Source organism: Mobula birostris, chromosome 1 (genome assembly GCF_030028105.1).
Source record: "Mobula birostris isolate sMobBir1 chromosome 1, sMobBir1.hap1, whole genome shotgun sequence".
NCBI lineage: Eukaryota > Metazoa > Chordata > Chondrichthyes > Myliobatiformes > Myliobatidae > Mobula > Mobula birostris.
This window is the reverse complement of record NC_092370.1, coordinates 252,932,793-252,946,283: the sequence shown is the minus strand read 5'-3', so window position 1 is coordinate 252,946,283 and position 13,491 is coordinate 252,932,793. Positions and strand designations below refer to the sequence as shown.

At 43.5% G+C, this 13,491-nt stretch overlaps 1 protein-coding gene across 2 annotated transcripts in view; it reads right to left on the bottom strand.

Annotated features, from left to right (window-relative positions):
* The window catches only part of flvcr2b (FLVCR choline and putative heme transporter 2b), a 254,612-nt gene that overhangs the window by 156,696 nt on the left and 84,425 nt on the right, over positions 1–13,491 (bottom strand). For both annotated transcript variants that reach the window (XM_072274815.1, XM_072274816.1), the window contains exon 4: positions 5,090–5,157. In XM_072274815.1, the coding sequence (XP_072130916.1) occupies positions 5,090–5,157 (68 nt within the window). The remainder of the gene's footprint in view (positions 1–5,089; positions 5,158–13,491) is intronic.

Sequence of the window (13,491 nt, the reverse complement as noted above, 5' to 3'; positions counted from 1 at the left end):
ATAGCTGCAATATTAGGGTCCTAACCTCTCAGCTCTTAAAATCAATCCCACGGTTGATGAAGGCCAATGCACCGTATGCCTTCTTAACCACAGTCAAACTGCATAGCAGCTTTGAGTGTCCTATGGACTCAGACCCCAAGATCCCTCTAATCCTCCACACTGCCAAGAGTCTTACCATTAATGCTATATTCTGCCATTATATTTGACCTACCAAAAATGAACCATCTCACACTTATCTGGGTTGAACTCCATCTGCTACTTCTCAGCCCAGTTCTGCATCCTATCAATATTCCACTGTAACCTCTGACAGCCCTCCACACTATCCACAGCACCCCCAACCTTTGTGTTACCAGCAAATTTACTAACCCATCCCTCTACTTCCTCATCCAGGTCATTTATAAAAATCACGAAGAGTAAGGGTCCCAGAACAGATCCCTGAGGCACACCACTGGTCACCGACCTCCATGCAGAATATGACCCGTCTACAACCACTCTTTGCCTTCTGTGGGCAAGCCAGTTCTGGATCCACAAAGCAATGTCCCCTTGGATCCCATGCCTCCTTACTTTCTCAATAAGCCTTGCTGAAATCCATATACTTAAACTTCCCAATCATCCAACTTGCCACTCACTTTTGCTACCTTACATGCCCTTTCTTGGCTTTTATACAGTCCTTAACTTCCCTTGTCAGCCATGGTTGCTCATCCCTGCCATTTGAGAAATTCTTCTCTGTTGGACAAATTTACCCTGCGTCTTGTGAACTATTCCCAGAAACTTCAGCCATCTCTGCTCTGCCACAGTACCCTCCTCCAATCCACCTGCCTCTGTATTTCGCTTCTTTCCATTGCAATACTGATACGTGTGACTTGTGCTTCTCCCTCACAAATTGCAGTATGAATTCAATCATACTATGATCACTGCTTCCTAAGGGTTCCTTTACCTTAAGCTCCCTAATAAGATCTGGGTTATTACACAACACCCAATCTAAAATAGCCTTTCCCACAGTAGGATCAAGCACAAGCTGCTCTAAAATGGCATCTTGTGGGCATCCAACAAATTCCACTCTTGTGATCCATCTTCTTTTTTTCAAATGCTATGTGCCTTCCAAATGTCCAACTTCAGTCCTTCATTCTTCGCCCATTTGAATCTTGCCTCAGTAGTTCAATTTAACCCTTTGCTCTGTTCTCCCTTCCCTCTCCTGACAGTCACCCATTATCTGCCTCCTGTAGCCTTGAGGTGACGACCTCCCTGTAGCTCCTGTCTATCATGCCTTACTTTCCCTAACAAGCCAAAGGTTGTCGAGCTGCAGCTCCAGTTCCCTAACTTGGTCTCTAAGGAGCTGCATCTCGATGCATAGGGTGCAGATGTTGCCATCAGAGATGCTTGGCATCTCCTGGAAAACCCATATCAGAATACTGGCACTGTAGACATACTCTCTGTTCTCTCAGGATTAAAATAAGAAATGAGGAATGAACCCAGGCTCCGAAATCTGAATCTGTGTAATGCAGTTATAATTATATTGGATCAATAGGCCTGCCATCTGGCAGGTGGTGAGAACCACGTAGAGCACTAAGTTAAAACACTAAGACAGGAAGCCTACTTCAATTCATCAGGGGATAAATTTTAAGTACAGCAGTGGCATTTAATGTATTGATTTTAGTTAATTATCAACTGAACATGAAACACTTCTCCATAGAGACTGGGCATCCGCTGGTGCTTACACATTTCAAACCAGCCGCAGGAGGGGGCAGTGCTTGCAACACCACATGGTAACAATGAGAAACCAAGGACAACATGTCTGTCCATGCTCCACAACACAACTTCTTTCTATACTCCAGTCAGTGACAGCAGCTAATTTTGTTCTCAACAAATCAAAAACATTATTTGTGACCGAATCAGCTCAGCTGCCCTATGCCAACCTTTATGTCCAACGTGAGCCTTCACCTTTCATATCACATTAGCACATTCTCCAATTCCTTTCTCTACCATATCCTAATCCAGCTTCCCTTAAAAGCATTCATCAAGGCAGACTCAGAGTAATATGGCCTGGAAGCAGGCAATTAAACTAGTCACATTTGCCTGTAGGAAGACTCACAATGCGCTGGAGGAACTCAGCAGGTCAGTCAGCATCAGTTGAAAAGATTAGTCGACGTTTTGGGCCGAAACCCTTTGTCAGGACTGAAGGAAGAACTTTGGGGAGGGTTTGAAGAATGCTGGTAGTTGAAAAAGACAGTAATTTGAAAGACAAAGGGGTGGGGGAGGGGAAGCAGGGAGGTGACTGGCAGGAGAACAGCATCTGCAGATTATTTTGTGTTCACATTTGCCTGTATTTGACCCACATCTCTCTAAATCATGGGTTCCCAACCAGGACTCCATGACATAAAATAGGTTAGGAATCTTTCCTGTCCATGTTCTTATCTAAATGTCAATTAAATGCTATTAATGTACCTGCCTCATCTACTTTCTCTGACATCTTACTATGCAAATTCTCTGCCTTTAAATCTCCATCCACACCTTAAACCTGTGCCCACTGGTTCTTGATTCCTTTTCCCTGGCAAAAAATCTGTGTGCCTTCACCCTATCTGTATCCCTCATGATTCATGTTACTAGTCTCAACTAATCCTTGAGTAAAGCTCATACTTTACAGCTGGAATAAATGGACATAGGGAAGAGTAGAAGTGGCGCAGAAACACGTTGGGTTTTCCTTTGTCTGGGTCAAGGGTCATAATCTCAGAACTGGGGATCAGCCATTCAGGTGCTGAGAAATCTCTTCACCACAGGGTGGTAAATCTTAGGAATTCTTTACCCTGGAGGATTTTCGAGACTAAACAGCCAGGTACAGTTGAGACAGAAATCGATGGACTTTTAGAAATTAAGGCAATCACTGGCATAGGGCTGGTGCAGTAAAGATCTGCCATGATTTTAGGAGAATGGCAGAGCAGACACAATGAGCGGAATAGACCATTCCAGATGCCTCTCGTTATGGAAAAGAATCTGAAGGTTGATAACTGTGTCCTACAACAGAGTTTGATTGTGGAGGAGATAGCAAGGGCTCTGTGCACAATATGTCAAATACAAGTAAGAGACAAACCAATAAGATTGAATTAAGTCAGTCTAACGCTTGTTGTGGGAAAGCTGGTAACAAACTAAGCCAGCATCAATGATTGGGTGGATCTCATTGGATTTTTAAGATTCCTTAACAACATACTATCGAAGTAAAAGGAATGTAGATAAGCACACAGGGAAAAAGGAAAGCATAGATGTACTGAAAGAACAAAAGGCTAACGCTGAAATCTTTAAAACCAATTGGTCAGTTTCTCTAGCAGGCACTTAACGATGGAAATGTTTCTAAGTCATCACCTCCATGTTACAAACAAAGGGATTTACCCTGAAAGTATTGTTTATTATTTACAGCCCTTGTTTTGGGATCTTTAATAGATGAAATATTCTCTCGACATTTACTTTATCAAAGTCATTCATGTTTTAAAAGACCTATCAGAGCATCTCTCAGCATTTCCCAGTACACATCTGTTTGATTCGTTATAAATATCTGTAACAATTTACGTCTTTACTTCATGCTGTCAGGGGTGGAACTGACACTGAGTCATGTGCATCAGATTATTGGTGAGTGGAGTCACATGACCTCCATGGATGCATTCTCCTCTCATTTACGTTTGTAAGGAAGTTAATAAGGCAATAAACGGATGGATAAGATCTCACTTATTCTTTGACTAGGACATGCCCAGACAATTTTCACACTATTCAGCCAACACCAGTGTTATTACTGCATTGGAACAGCTCGATTCACATGACATTCCTATTTTAGCATTGACTTTAGTTAATGCACTATTACCAATTCATTGCTGATTTTATATTTGCCAGAACATCCAAATATCCTTTGCATTTTTTAGTAACTTGCCAATCTTAAGTACAAAGATGCTTACAGCCTGGGGTGGCTGCAGACTTCTGGAATTGGCTGCGGCAGATAGTTGGTTGTCCAAAGGCTCACAGATCAGATGGACTCCTTGAAACCTGCTCCATGCAAATACTGAAGAGAAACAGATTCCGAAAGTCCAATTTCAAATGCAAATACTTCAGTTTCTATAGACAAATTCTGCCAAAGCATTCCAATATTATCATTAAAGATTAAGAAATTACAAAAGGACAATATAATTATCTTTACTGGTGTGTTAATAAATAAAACTGCTGTCAAACTAATGGTATAGATGAACTGGCTATGTCTGTGAAGTGAAGTTTATGTACACATAAACCAGCCAAAGAAGTGTACATGCTTTCCTCCCTTTCCTATCAGCACTAAGTAAAGCAGGAACTCTGGGGACAGTTCTGACTCTCAGACCCAGGCATCAGGAGTCCTTAAACAGTGGAACAATCGTACAACCTCACATCCGAACAGCTACCTCCTGTTGGGTCTGTGGAAGGGACAAGGTTCCCACATTGGCCTGATCAGCCACATCAGAACCCAGAGAAAGGGAAACCAAGCTGCCCATCCTCGGCCTCCAAGGATTGCCTGAGGAGACTTACTGATTGAAGGAAATTGACTCTTCTATTACTACAACCACTGAACTGTTTTGTTTGTTTTTCAAAGAACACATTTTAAAAAATAAAGCACGCAACAGCTCTTAAACAGAAATATGAATTACACAACATTTAAGCTAATTTACCTGATGAGGTGGTATCTTCTGCAGCTCTAGGCTAGCATGAGAAAATAAAGAAGTGGACTATTGTGGGTATGAATGGATGGGTATAATCACAAAGCAAAAGCTGGTCAGGCCCTAGATATACAAGCATTAGCTTGCATCTTTGCTCCCCAAACTACTGACAATCTGAGCATCTGCTGTTAATAGGAGTAGTGTGCCCTTGTCTTCTATACTGTTACCACCATGTGTCCCCAATGGATGGCTACATTTCCATTCCCATTCTCACTGGATAGGTACTTCTGAACACAGGAGCACAGAGAATATACCACTGACTTCCAACACATACACCACTGGTTACCTACTAAGATTTTAAAATACACTTTGATCAGTTACAATAATGATCTTTTAGAAGCCCAAACGGACAGAGTACGTACTGGGTAATGAGTCAGCACCATCTTGTTCAGGAGAGTTGAAACTGCATAATAGGAACCCGTGTTAATTCCTGTTAATTAAAACAAAATAGTTAAAGACACTCTCTACACCCATTACTCAGTTAGCTCTACCATACCTCGGCCAGAAGTCATGCTAATGGAGGTGCTCAAGCTCAAAATTCATTTAAATACTAGGGCACACAATGCGAAATTAAAGAAATTGAACAAATTGTGTATTTGGGTAATAAAGACAGAAGCTAGGAATAATCAAGGCGCAGAAAAGATTCACAAGGATATGGCCAAGACTGGCAGGTTTGAGTTATGAGAAAACACTGGAGAGGTGGAAACTGTTTCTCACTGGGGTGAATGAGGCTGACCGGTGTGCTTACAGTGGGTTAGAAGATCATAAGGCACAGTGATAGGGTACTGCGGAGTCTAAAGCAAGAGGGCATAGGCTTAGACCATGTGACACAGGAGAAGAATTAGGCCATTTAGCACTCAAGAACTGCAATGGTGCATTCCCATTCTTGGAGCTTGCCGATTAGTCATAGTCATACTTTATTGATCCCGGGGAAATTGGCTTTCATTACAGAGGCACCATAAATAATAAATAGTAATAAAACCATAAATAGTTAAACAGTAATATGTAAATTATGCCAGGAAATAAGTCCAGGACCAGCCTGTTGGCTCAGGGTGTCTGACCCTCCAAGGGAGGAGTTGTAAAGTTTGATGGCCACAGGCAGGAATGACTTCCTATGACGCTCTGTGTTGCATCTCGGTGGAATGAGTCTCTGGCTGAATGTACTCTTGTGCTCAACCAGTACATTATGTAGTGGATGGGAGACATTGTCCAAGATGGCATGCAACTTGGACAGCATCCTCTTTTCAGACACCACCGTCAGATTAGAAAGTTAAATATGTGGCTCAAGGATTGGTGTGGGAGAAGTGGGTTTGAATTCATAGTACTGGGGAAGGAGGGAGCTGTACCAATAGGACGGGCTCCACCTGAACTGATGGGACCTGGATCCTAGTGAATCGAATAACTAGGGCTGTAGATAAGGCTTTAAACTAAATAGTAGGAGGGTGGGGGGTACAACAGATTGGCGAAGTATGGATAAAGTAAAAGAGAAAAGTGTGGATAAAGGTAAAGAAAAAGCAAAGGACAAAAAAGAGAAAAGTAAGACTGGAGTAATGAAAAGTGAAGTGCAAAAGAGAAAAAAGATTACAAGATTTTAAAAGCACAATGAGTGTAAGGGCACCTTATCAGAATGCCTATAGTCAGTGAACTTGTGGCACAAATCAATACATTAGTGATCTTGTAATTTGGGATTCTCTTGGAAAGAGTGATCAAAGCATAATTCTCACACAATGGAGGGTGCAATAGTTCAATCTAAAACCAGTATATTATGCTTAAACAACAGAAACTACAATGGGATGAGGGAGGATTTGATTAGTGTAGACTGGGAACACAGGTTATATGGTGGGACAGTTGAGGAACAGTGGAAGTCTTTGAAAGAGATATTTCACAGTGTTTAACAAAAGTATATTCCAGATAAAAGCAAGAACAGCAAGGGTGGGGAAAGCCAGCCTTGGATAACTAAGGAAATAAAAGGCGGCAACAAACTAAAAGCTTGTGTGTTGAAAGTCACCAAGAGTAATGGAAAACTGGAAGATTGGGAAGACTTTAAAAAGCAACAAAGAATCACAAAGCAAGCAATAAAGAAAGGGAAGATAGATTATGAAAATAAACTGGCACAAAATATAAAATGGATAGTAAAAGTTTTTGTAATTATATTAAGTGGAAAAAGGTGCTGAAGTGAACGTAGGTCCCTTGGAGGACAAGGAGCAGGAATTGAAATTGGACAATCAGGAAATGGCAGAGGCTTTGAATGACTATTTTGTGTCAGTCTTCACAGTGGAGGACATGCCTGACATGTCTAACATGCCAATGAGAGATGTTATGGATGCGATCGGAGGTGAGGACTTTGATACAATAGCTGTCACTAAAGAGGTAGCGCTGAGCAAACTTGTGGGCCTGAAGGTAGATAAGTCCTCTGGACCTGATGAATGCCTCCCAGGGTACTGAAAGAAATGGCAGAAGTTATAGTAGAGGCTTTGGTGATAATTTACCAAAATTCTCTGGATCGGAAGATGGTGAATGTCACGACATTGTTCAAAAAAGGATGTAGGCAAAAGACAGGTAACTCTATGCCAATTAGTTTAACGTCTGTAATTGGGAAAATGCTGTATATTGAAAAAAAGTGAGGTAGTGCCCAAAGATTCAATGTCCATTCAGGAATCGGATGGCAGAGGGGAAGAAGCTGTTCCAGAATTGCTGAGTGTATGACTTCAGGTTTCTGTACCTCCTACCTAACGGTAACAGTGAGAATAGCTTGCGGAGATTTGGTATGTCATCCAAGACTCTGACAAATTTCTACAGATATACGGTGGAGTTAAGGGTTCAGAATTACCAGAGCAGCAGATTTCCTTCCATGAAGGCAGTCTGATAACCCTACGGTATTGGAATTGGTTTATCATTATCACATGTACCAAGATAAAGTCAAAAGTTTGTCTTGCATAGTGTTCATACAGATCAGTTCATTATTCAGTGCATTGAGGTATAATAAGGTAAAACAATAACAGAAGTCGGAATAAAGTGCAATAGCTACAGACATTAAAGTGCAAGTTCATAACAAAGTAGAATGTGAGGTCAAGGTGCATCTTATTGCAGAAGAGAGGGAACTGTTCAATAGTCTTATTACAGTGGGGGAGAGGCTGAGCTTGAGCCTGGTTGCGTGTGTTTCCAGGCTTTTGAGAGAATTTCAGAGAATGTCTGGGAGGGTGGGTCTTTGATTGAGCTAGCTGAATTGCCGAGGCAGTGAGAAGTGCAGACGAAGTCCATTCAAGGGAGGCTGATTTCCATAATGTGTTGATCCGAGCCTACAACTCTCTACCTTGGTCTTATACACTTTGCATTTGAGCTTCTTTATTTTACCTGAATTTTAATTCCACAGCTGACTTTGTGCAATTTGAACCCGTGCCTTGTACACTGGTAGTTTTTTGCTACAGGCTTTATTACAGCTGGTGATTGTGAAGAATCAGACAAGCAGTGCAGGCAAAGGTTATTGAGTTGCATTATATGACTTCTGAAAACCTGTGGCAACCACGTGGCTGCAATAATCACTACTTCTAACAGCAAGGCTGGCAACTTGTTCGCGATCTGGTTAGTGAAGTGGATGAATGGTTGACCAATTGATACATGGGATAAATATGTCCAAGAGCCAATTAGAAAACAAAAGGTAGGAAATTAAAACATTGGGAAGACAGGTTTTATTCATTGCAGAAAGTACATGAGATAGCAATATTGAAACCACTTTGTGCTGCGTGGGATGATGTCACTTGCTTACATGGGAAAGCCTTGCAGTCAGATGGCTTCTCGCATCAGTCAGCTGTAAGCAGATCACTGGTCAGGGGTTAACTTGATACGAGAAACCCAGCCGCCTGACCAGTTTCAACTGGTTTGTGTCAGAAACGTATTTATAGGGAGATTTTTGGAAGAGCGCTGTGGAGTGTACTGGCAATGTAGAGACTGAAGAACCGGAGCTTGGTGAGAGTACACTATGTGCAACAAAACACAAGAGTTAAATATCTGTCAGGAATCACAAGAACAGGATTTCCTGCACATCCCTAACTGTACTTTGAAAGAAGTGAGTTGCCAGGCTGTTTCAGAAGGCATTTCTGTGGGTCTGGAAACACACATAGGGCAGACTCGGTAAGGACATCTAGTACTTACATTTTTTTAAAAAAACAGTGGCCTGGTGTGTTCATGATCACCATTGTGCATATAGACCACTTCGCTCTCAAATCTATTTAATAACAAATTTGATTCTCTAGGTGTCATTGTGAACTTCATTTTTAGGTTGATGGTCCAGCCCTCAGTTTACTAATAACACAACTGTACTGTAACTATGTCATGGTACTGTCAATGTTTCAGACATCCCAACCTGCAAAAACTCATTTCAGGGAGGTAGCACCCCCGCCCCCCGTCAACCTCCAAGGATGTATGTAATACTTTCCTTAGTGATTTTGTCTAATCTGTAAACCAAGTTGGGTATCTGCAGCAAATGTGACATTAAAATATGTACTTATATTATCATGTTTATTCTATTACAACCTTAAGCAAGTCTACAGGGAGTTTGGCCTCATCACGTAGGACATCAATGGCATAGCTCCTCGGCAGCCAGCCAACTAGTTTAAATCAGGGGTCCCCAACCTTTTTAGCACCGCGGACCGGTTTAATATTGACAATATTATTGCAGACTGGCCGCCCGGGGGGGGGGTGCTAATCACAACCGGAATATAGGTGACAAGTCAACTATAAGTCACTTGTAAGTAGCTAATACACTCAATTTCATTTCTAAAGGGGTTTATCTAACGAATTTAATATTAAACACACAGCGCATATTTTCCTCGCATGAATGTAGTGATAAATCCATTATAACAGTGGTCCCAAACCTCCAGGCTGCGAAGAATGCAGCGGTACAGCGGTAGCCAGGACGCACCCAGCACATCTTTAAGAAAAAAGCCGAAGTAAACAAGTTAATTGATTGGGTGCCGCCCGGCATGTAAATGTCGGCCCAGATCAGAGACGATGCAATCAGCAATCGCCTCTGATCTGCGCCGACATTTACGTGTCGTGCGGCACCTAATTAACTACCTTGTTTATTTCAGCTATTTTCTTAAAGATATGCAGAGTGCATTCCGGCCACTGCTGTATTCTTTGCGGCCTGGAGGTTGGGAACAACTGAATTATAAGTCACTTATACTGTAAGTCAATAGCATCATAACATTTTAAGTAAATTTGGATATTAAACACACAGCGCATATTTTCCTCCTATGAACATATAAAATCATTGCAACACACCAATATTGCTGAATCAGTGGGAGCCCTGGGCTTGTTTTCCTGCAACAACATGGTCCTATCGAGGGGTGATGGGAAACAGCGATACTCGAAGGAGGTTCCTTATGTCCAGTCTATTCCGCAATTTAGTTTTCGTTGCATTCATTGCAAAGATATGTTGCAAATGGAAGCAACATTTTCAGTGCTTTCGTGGCTATCTCAGAATATTCAGCCTTGACTTTGATCCAGAATGCCGGCAGAGATGTTATGTCAACATACTTTTCGGCCCACCGTCATTTGCAAGCTCGAGGAGTTGATCTTTTTCCCGCGCTGACATGGATGATTCATGGTCACGGACCCATTCCTTTGCACGACCTCGCGTGCGTTGAAATTCAACAGTGCATGAGAGGGAATGAGGAAAGGTGCAGCTGATTCATATCGTTTCATATCGCCAAATCATATTGTTTCCTCGTGGCCCGGTGGTTGGGGACCACTCTTAGCATGAAGAGAGACCAATCAGGATGCTCGCTCGCTCTCCCTCTCAAAAAAATCTATTTCCAGGATATTATCTATTCCTTTTAAAATTTTGTATGTTTAGAAACATAGAAAACCTACAGCACAATACAGGCTCTTCAGCCCACAAAGTTCTGCCAAGCATGTCCCTACCTTAGAAATGACTAGGGTTACCTATAGCCCATTATTTTTCTAAGCTCCATGTACCTATCCAAAAGTCTCTTAAAAGACCCTATCGTATCCGCCTCCATCACCGTCGCCAGCAGCCCATTCCACGCACTCACCACTTTCTGTGTAAAAAACTTACCCCTGACATCTCCTCTGTACCTACTCCCCAGCACCTTAAACCTGTGCCCACTTGTGGCAACCATTTCAGCCCTGGGAAAAAGCCTCTGACTATCCACACGCTCAATGCCTCTCATCACCTTGTACACCTCCATCAAGTCACCTCTCATCCTCCGTCGCTCCACGAGAAAAGGCCGAGTGCACTCAACCTGTTAACATAAGGTATGCTCCCCAATCCAGGCAACATCCTTGTAAATCTCCTCTGCACCCTTTCTATGGTTTCCACGGCCTTGCATAGTGAGGTGACCAGAACTGAGCACAATACTTCAAGTGGGGTCTGACCAGGGTCCTATATAGCTGCAACATTACCTCTAGGCCCTTAAAGTTAATCGCACGATTGATGAAGGCCAATGCACCGTATACCTTCTTAACCACACAGTCAACCTGCGCAGCTGTTTTGAGTGTCCTATAGACTCGGACTCCTATATCCCTCTGATTCTCCACACTGCCAAGTGTCTTGCCATTAATGCTATATTCTGCCATCATATTTGACCTACCAAAATGAACCATCTCACACTTATCTGGGTTGAACTCCATCTGCCACTTCTCAGGCCAGTTTTGCATCCTATCAATGTCCCGCTGCAACCTCTGACAGCCCTCCACACTATCCACAACAGCCCCAGCCCTTATGTCATCTTCAAATTTACTAACCCATCCCTCCACTTCCTCATCCAGATAATTTTAAAAAATCACAAAGAATTGGGGTCCGAGAACAGATCCCTGAGGCACAACACTGGTCACCGACCTCCATGCAGAATATGACCTGTCCACAACCACTCCACAAAGCAATGTCCCCTTGGATCCCATGCCTCCTTACTTTCTCAATAAGCCTTGCAAGGGGTGCCTTATCAAATGCCTTGCAAAAATCCATATACACTACATCTATGGCTCTACCTTCACAATGTGTTTAGTCACGTCCTCAAAAAATTCAATCAAGCTCGTAAGGCATGACTTCACCGCACCTTGTCTCCACTTCACCGCACCTTGTCCCCATTCCAACCTCACTCCTTCCGAACGCTCTGCTCTCCACTCCCTCCGCACTAATCCTAACATCATTAAACCCGCCGATAAGGGGGGTGCTGTTGTAGTCTGGTGTACTGACCTCTACCTTGCCGAGGCACAGCGACAACTCGCGGATACCTCCTCTTATTTACCCCTCGATCGTGACCCCACTAAGGAGCACCAGACCATTGTCTCCCACACCATCACCGACTTTATCCGCTCAGGGGATCTCCCATCCACTGCTACCAACCTTATAGTTCCCACACCCCGCACTTCCCGTTTCTACCTCCTACCCAAGATCCACAAACCTGCCTGTCCTGGCCGACCTATTGTCTCAGCTTGCTCCTGCCCCACCGAACTCATTTCTGCATACCTTGACACTGTTTTATCACCCCTTGTTCAATCCCTTCCGACCTATGTTCGTGACACTTCTCACGCTCTTAAACTTTTCGATGATTTTAAGTTCCCTGGCCCTCACCGCTTTATTTTCACCATGGATGTCCAGTCCTTATATACTTCCATCCCCCATCAGGAAGGTCTCAAAGCTCTACGCTTCTTTTTGGATTCCAGACCTAATCAGTTCCCCTCTACCACCACTCTGCTCCATCTAGCAGAATTAGTCCTTACTCTTAATAATTTCTCCTTTGGCTCCTCCCACTTCCTCCAAACTAAAGGTGTAGCTATGGGCACCCGTATGGGTCCTAGCTATGCCTGCCTTTTTGTTGGGTTTGTGGAACAATCTATGTTCCGTGCCTATTCTGGTATCTGTCCCCCACTTTTCTTTCGCTACATCGACGACTGCATTGGTGCTGCTTCCTGCACGCATGCAGAACTCGTTGACTTTATTAACTTTGCCTCCAACTTTCACCCTGCCCTCAAGTTTACCTGGTCCATTTCCGACACCTCCCTCCCCTTTCTAGATCTTTCTGTCTCTGTCTCTGGAGACAGCTTATCCACTGATGTCTACTATAAGCCTACTGACTCTCACAGCTACCTGGACTATTCCTCTTCTCACCCTGTCTCTTGCAAAAACGCCATCCCCTTCTCGCAATTCCTTCGTCTCCGCCGCATCTGCTCTCAGGATGAGGCTTTTCATTCTAGGACGAGGGAGATGTCTTCATTTTTTAAAGAAAGGGGCTTCCCTTCCTCCACTATCAACTCTGCTCTTAAACGCATCTCCCCCATTTCACGTACATCTGCTCTCACTCCATCCTCCCGCCACCCCACTAGGAATAGGGTTCCCCGGTCCTCACCTACCACCCCACCAGCCTCCGGATCCAACATATTATCCTCCGTAACTTCCGCCACCTCCAACGGGATCCCACCACTAAGCACGTCTTTCCCTCCCCCCCTCTCTCTGCATTCCGCAGGGATCGCTCCCTACACAACTCCCTTGTCCATTCGTCCCCCCCAACCCTCCCCACTGATCTCCCTCCTGGTACTTATCTGTGTAAGCGGAACAAGTGCTACACATGCCCTTACACATCCTCCTTTACCACCATTCAGGGCCCCAAACAGTCCTTCCAGGTGAGGCAACACTTCACCTGAGAGTCGACTGGGGTGATATACTGCGTCCGGTGCTCCCGATGTGGTCTTTTATATATTGGCAAGACCCGACGCAGACTGGGAGACCGCTTTGCTGAAC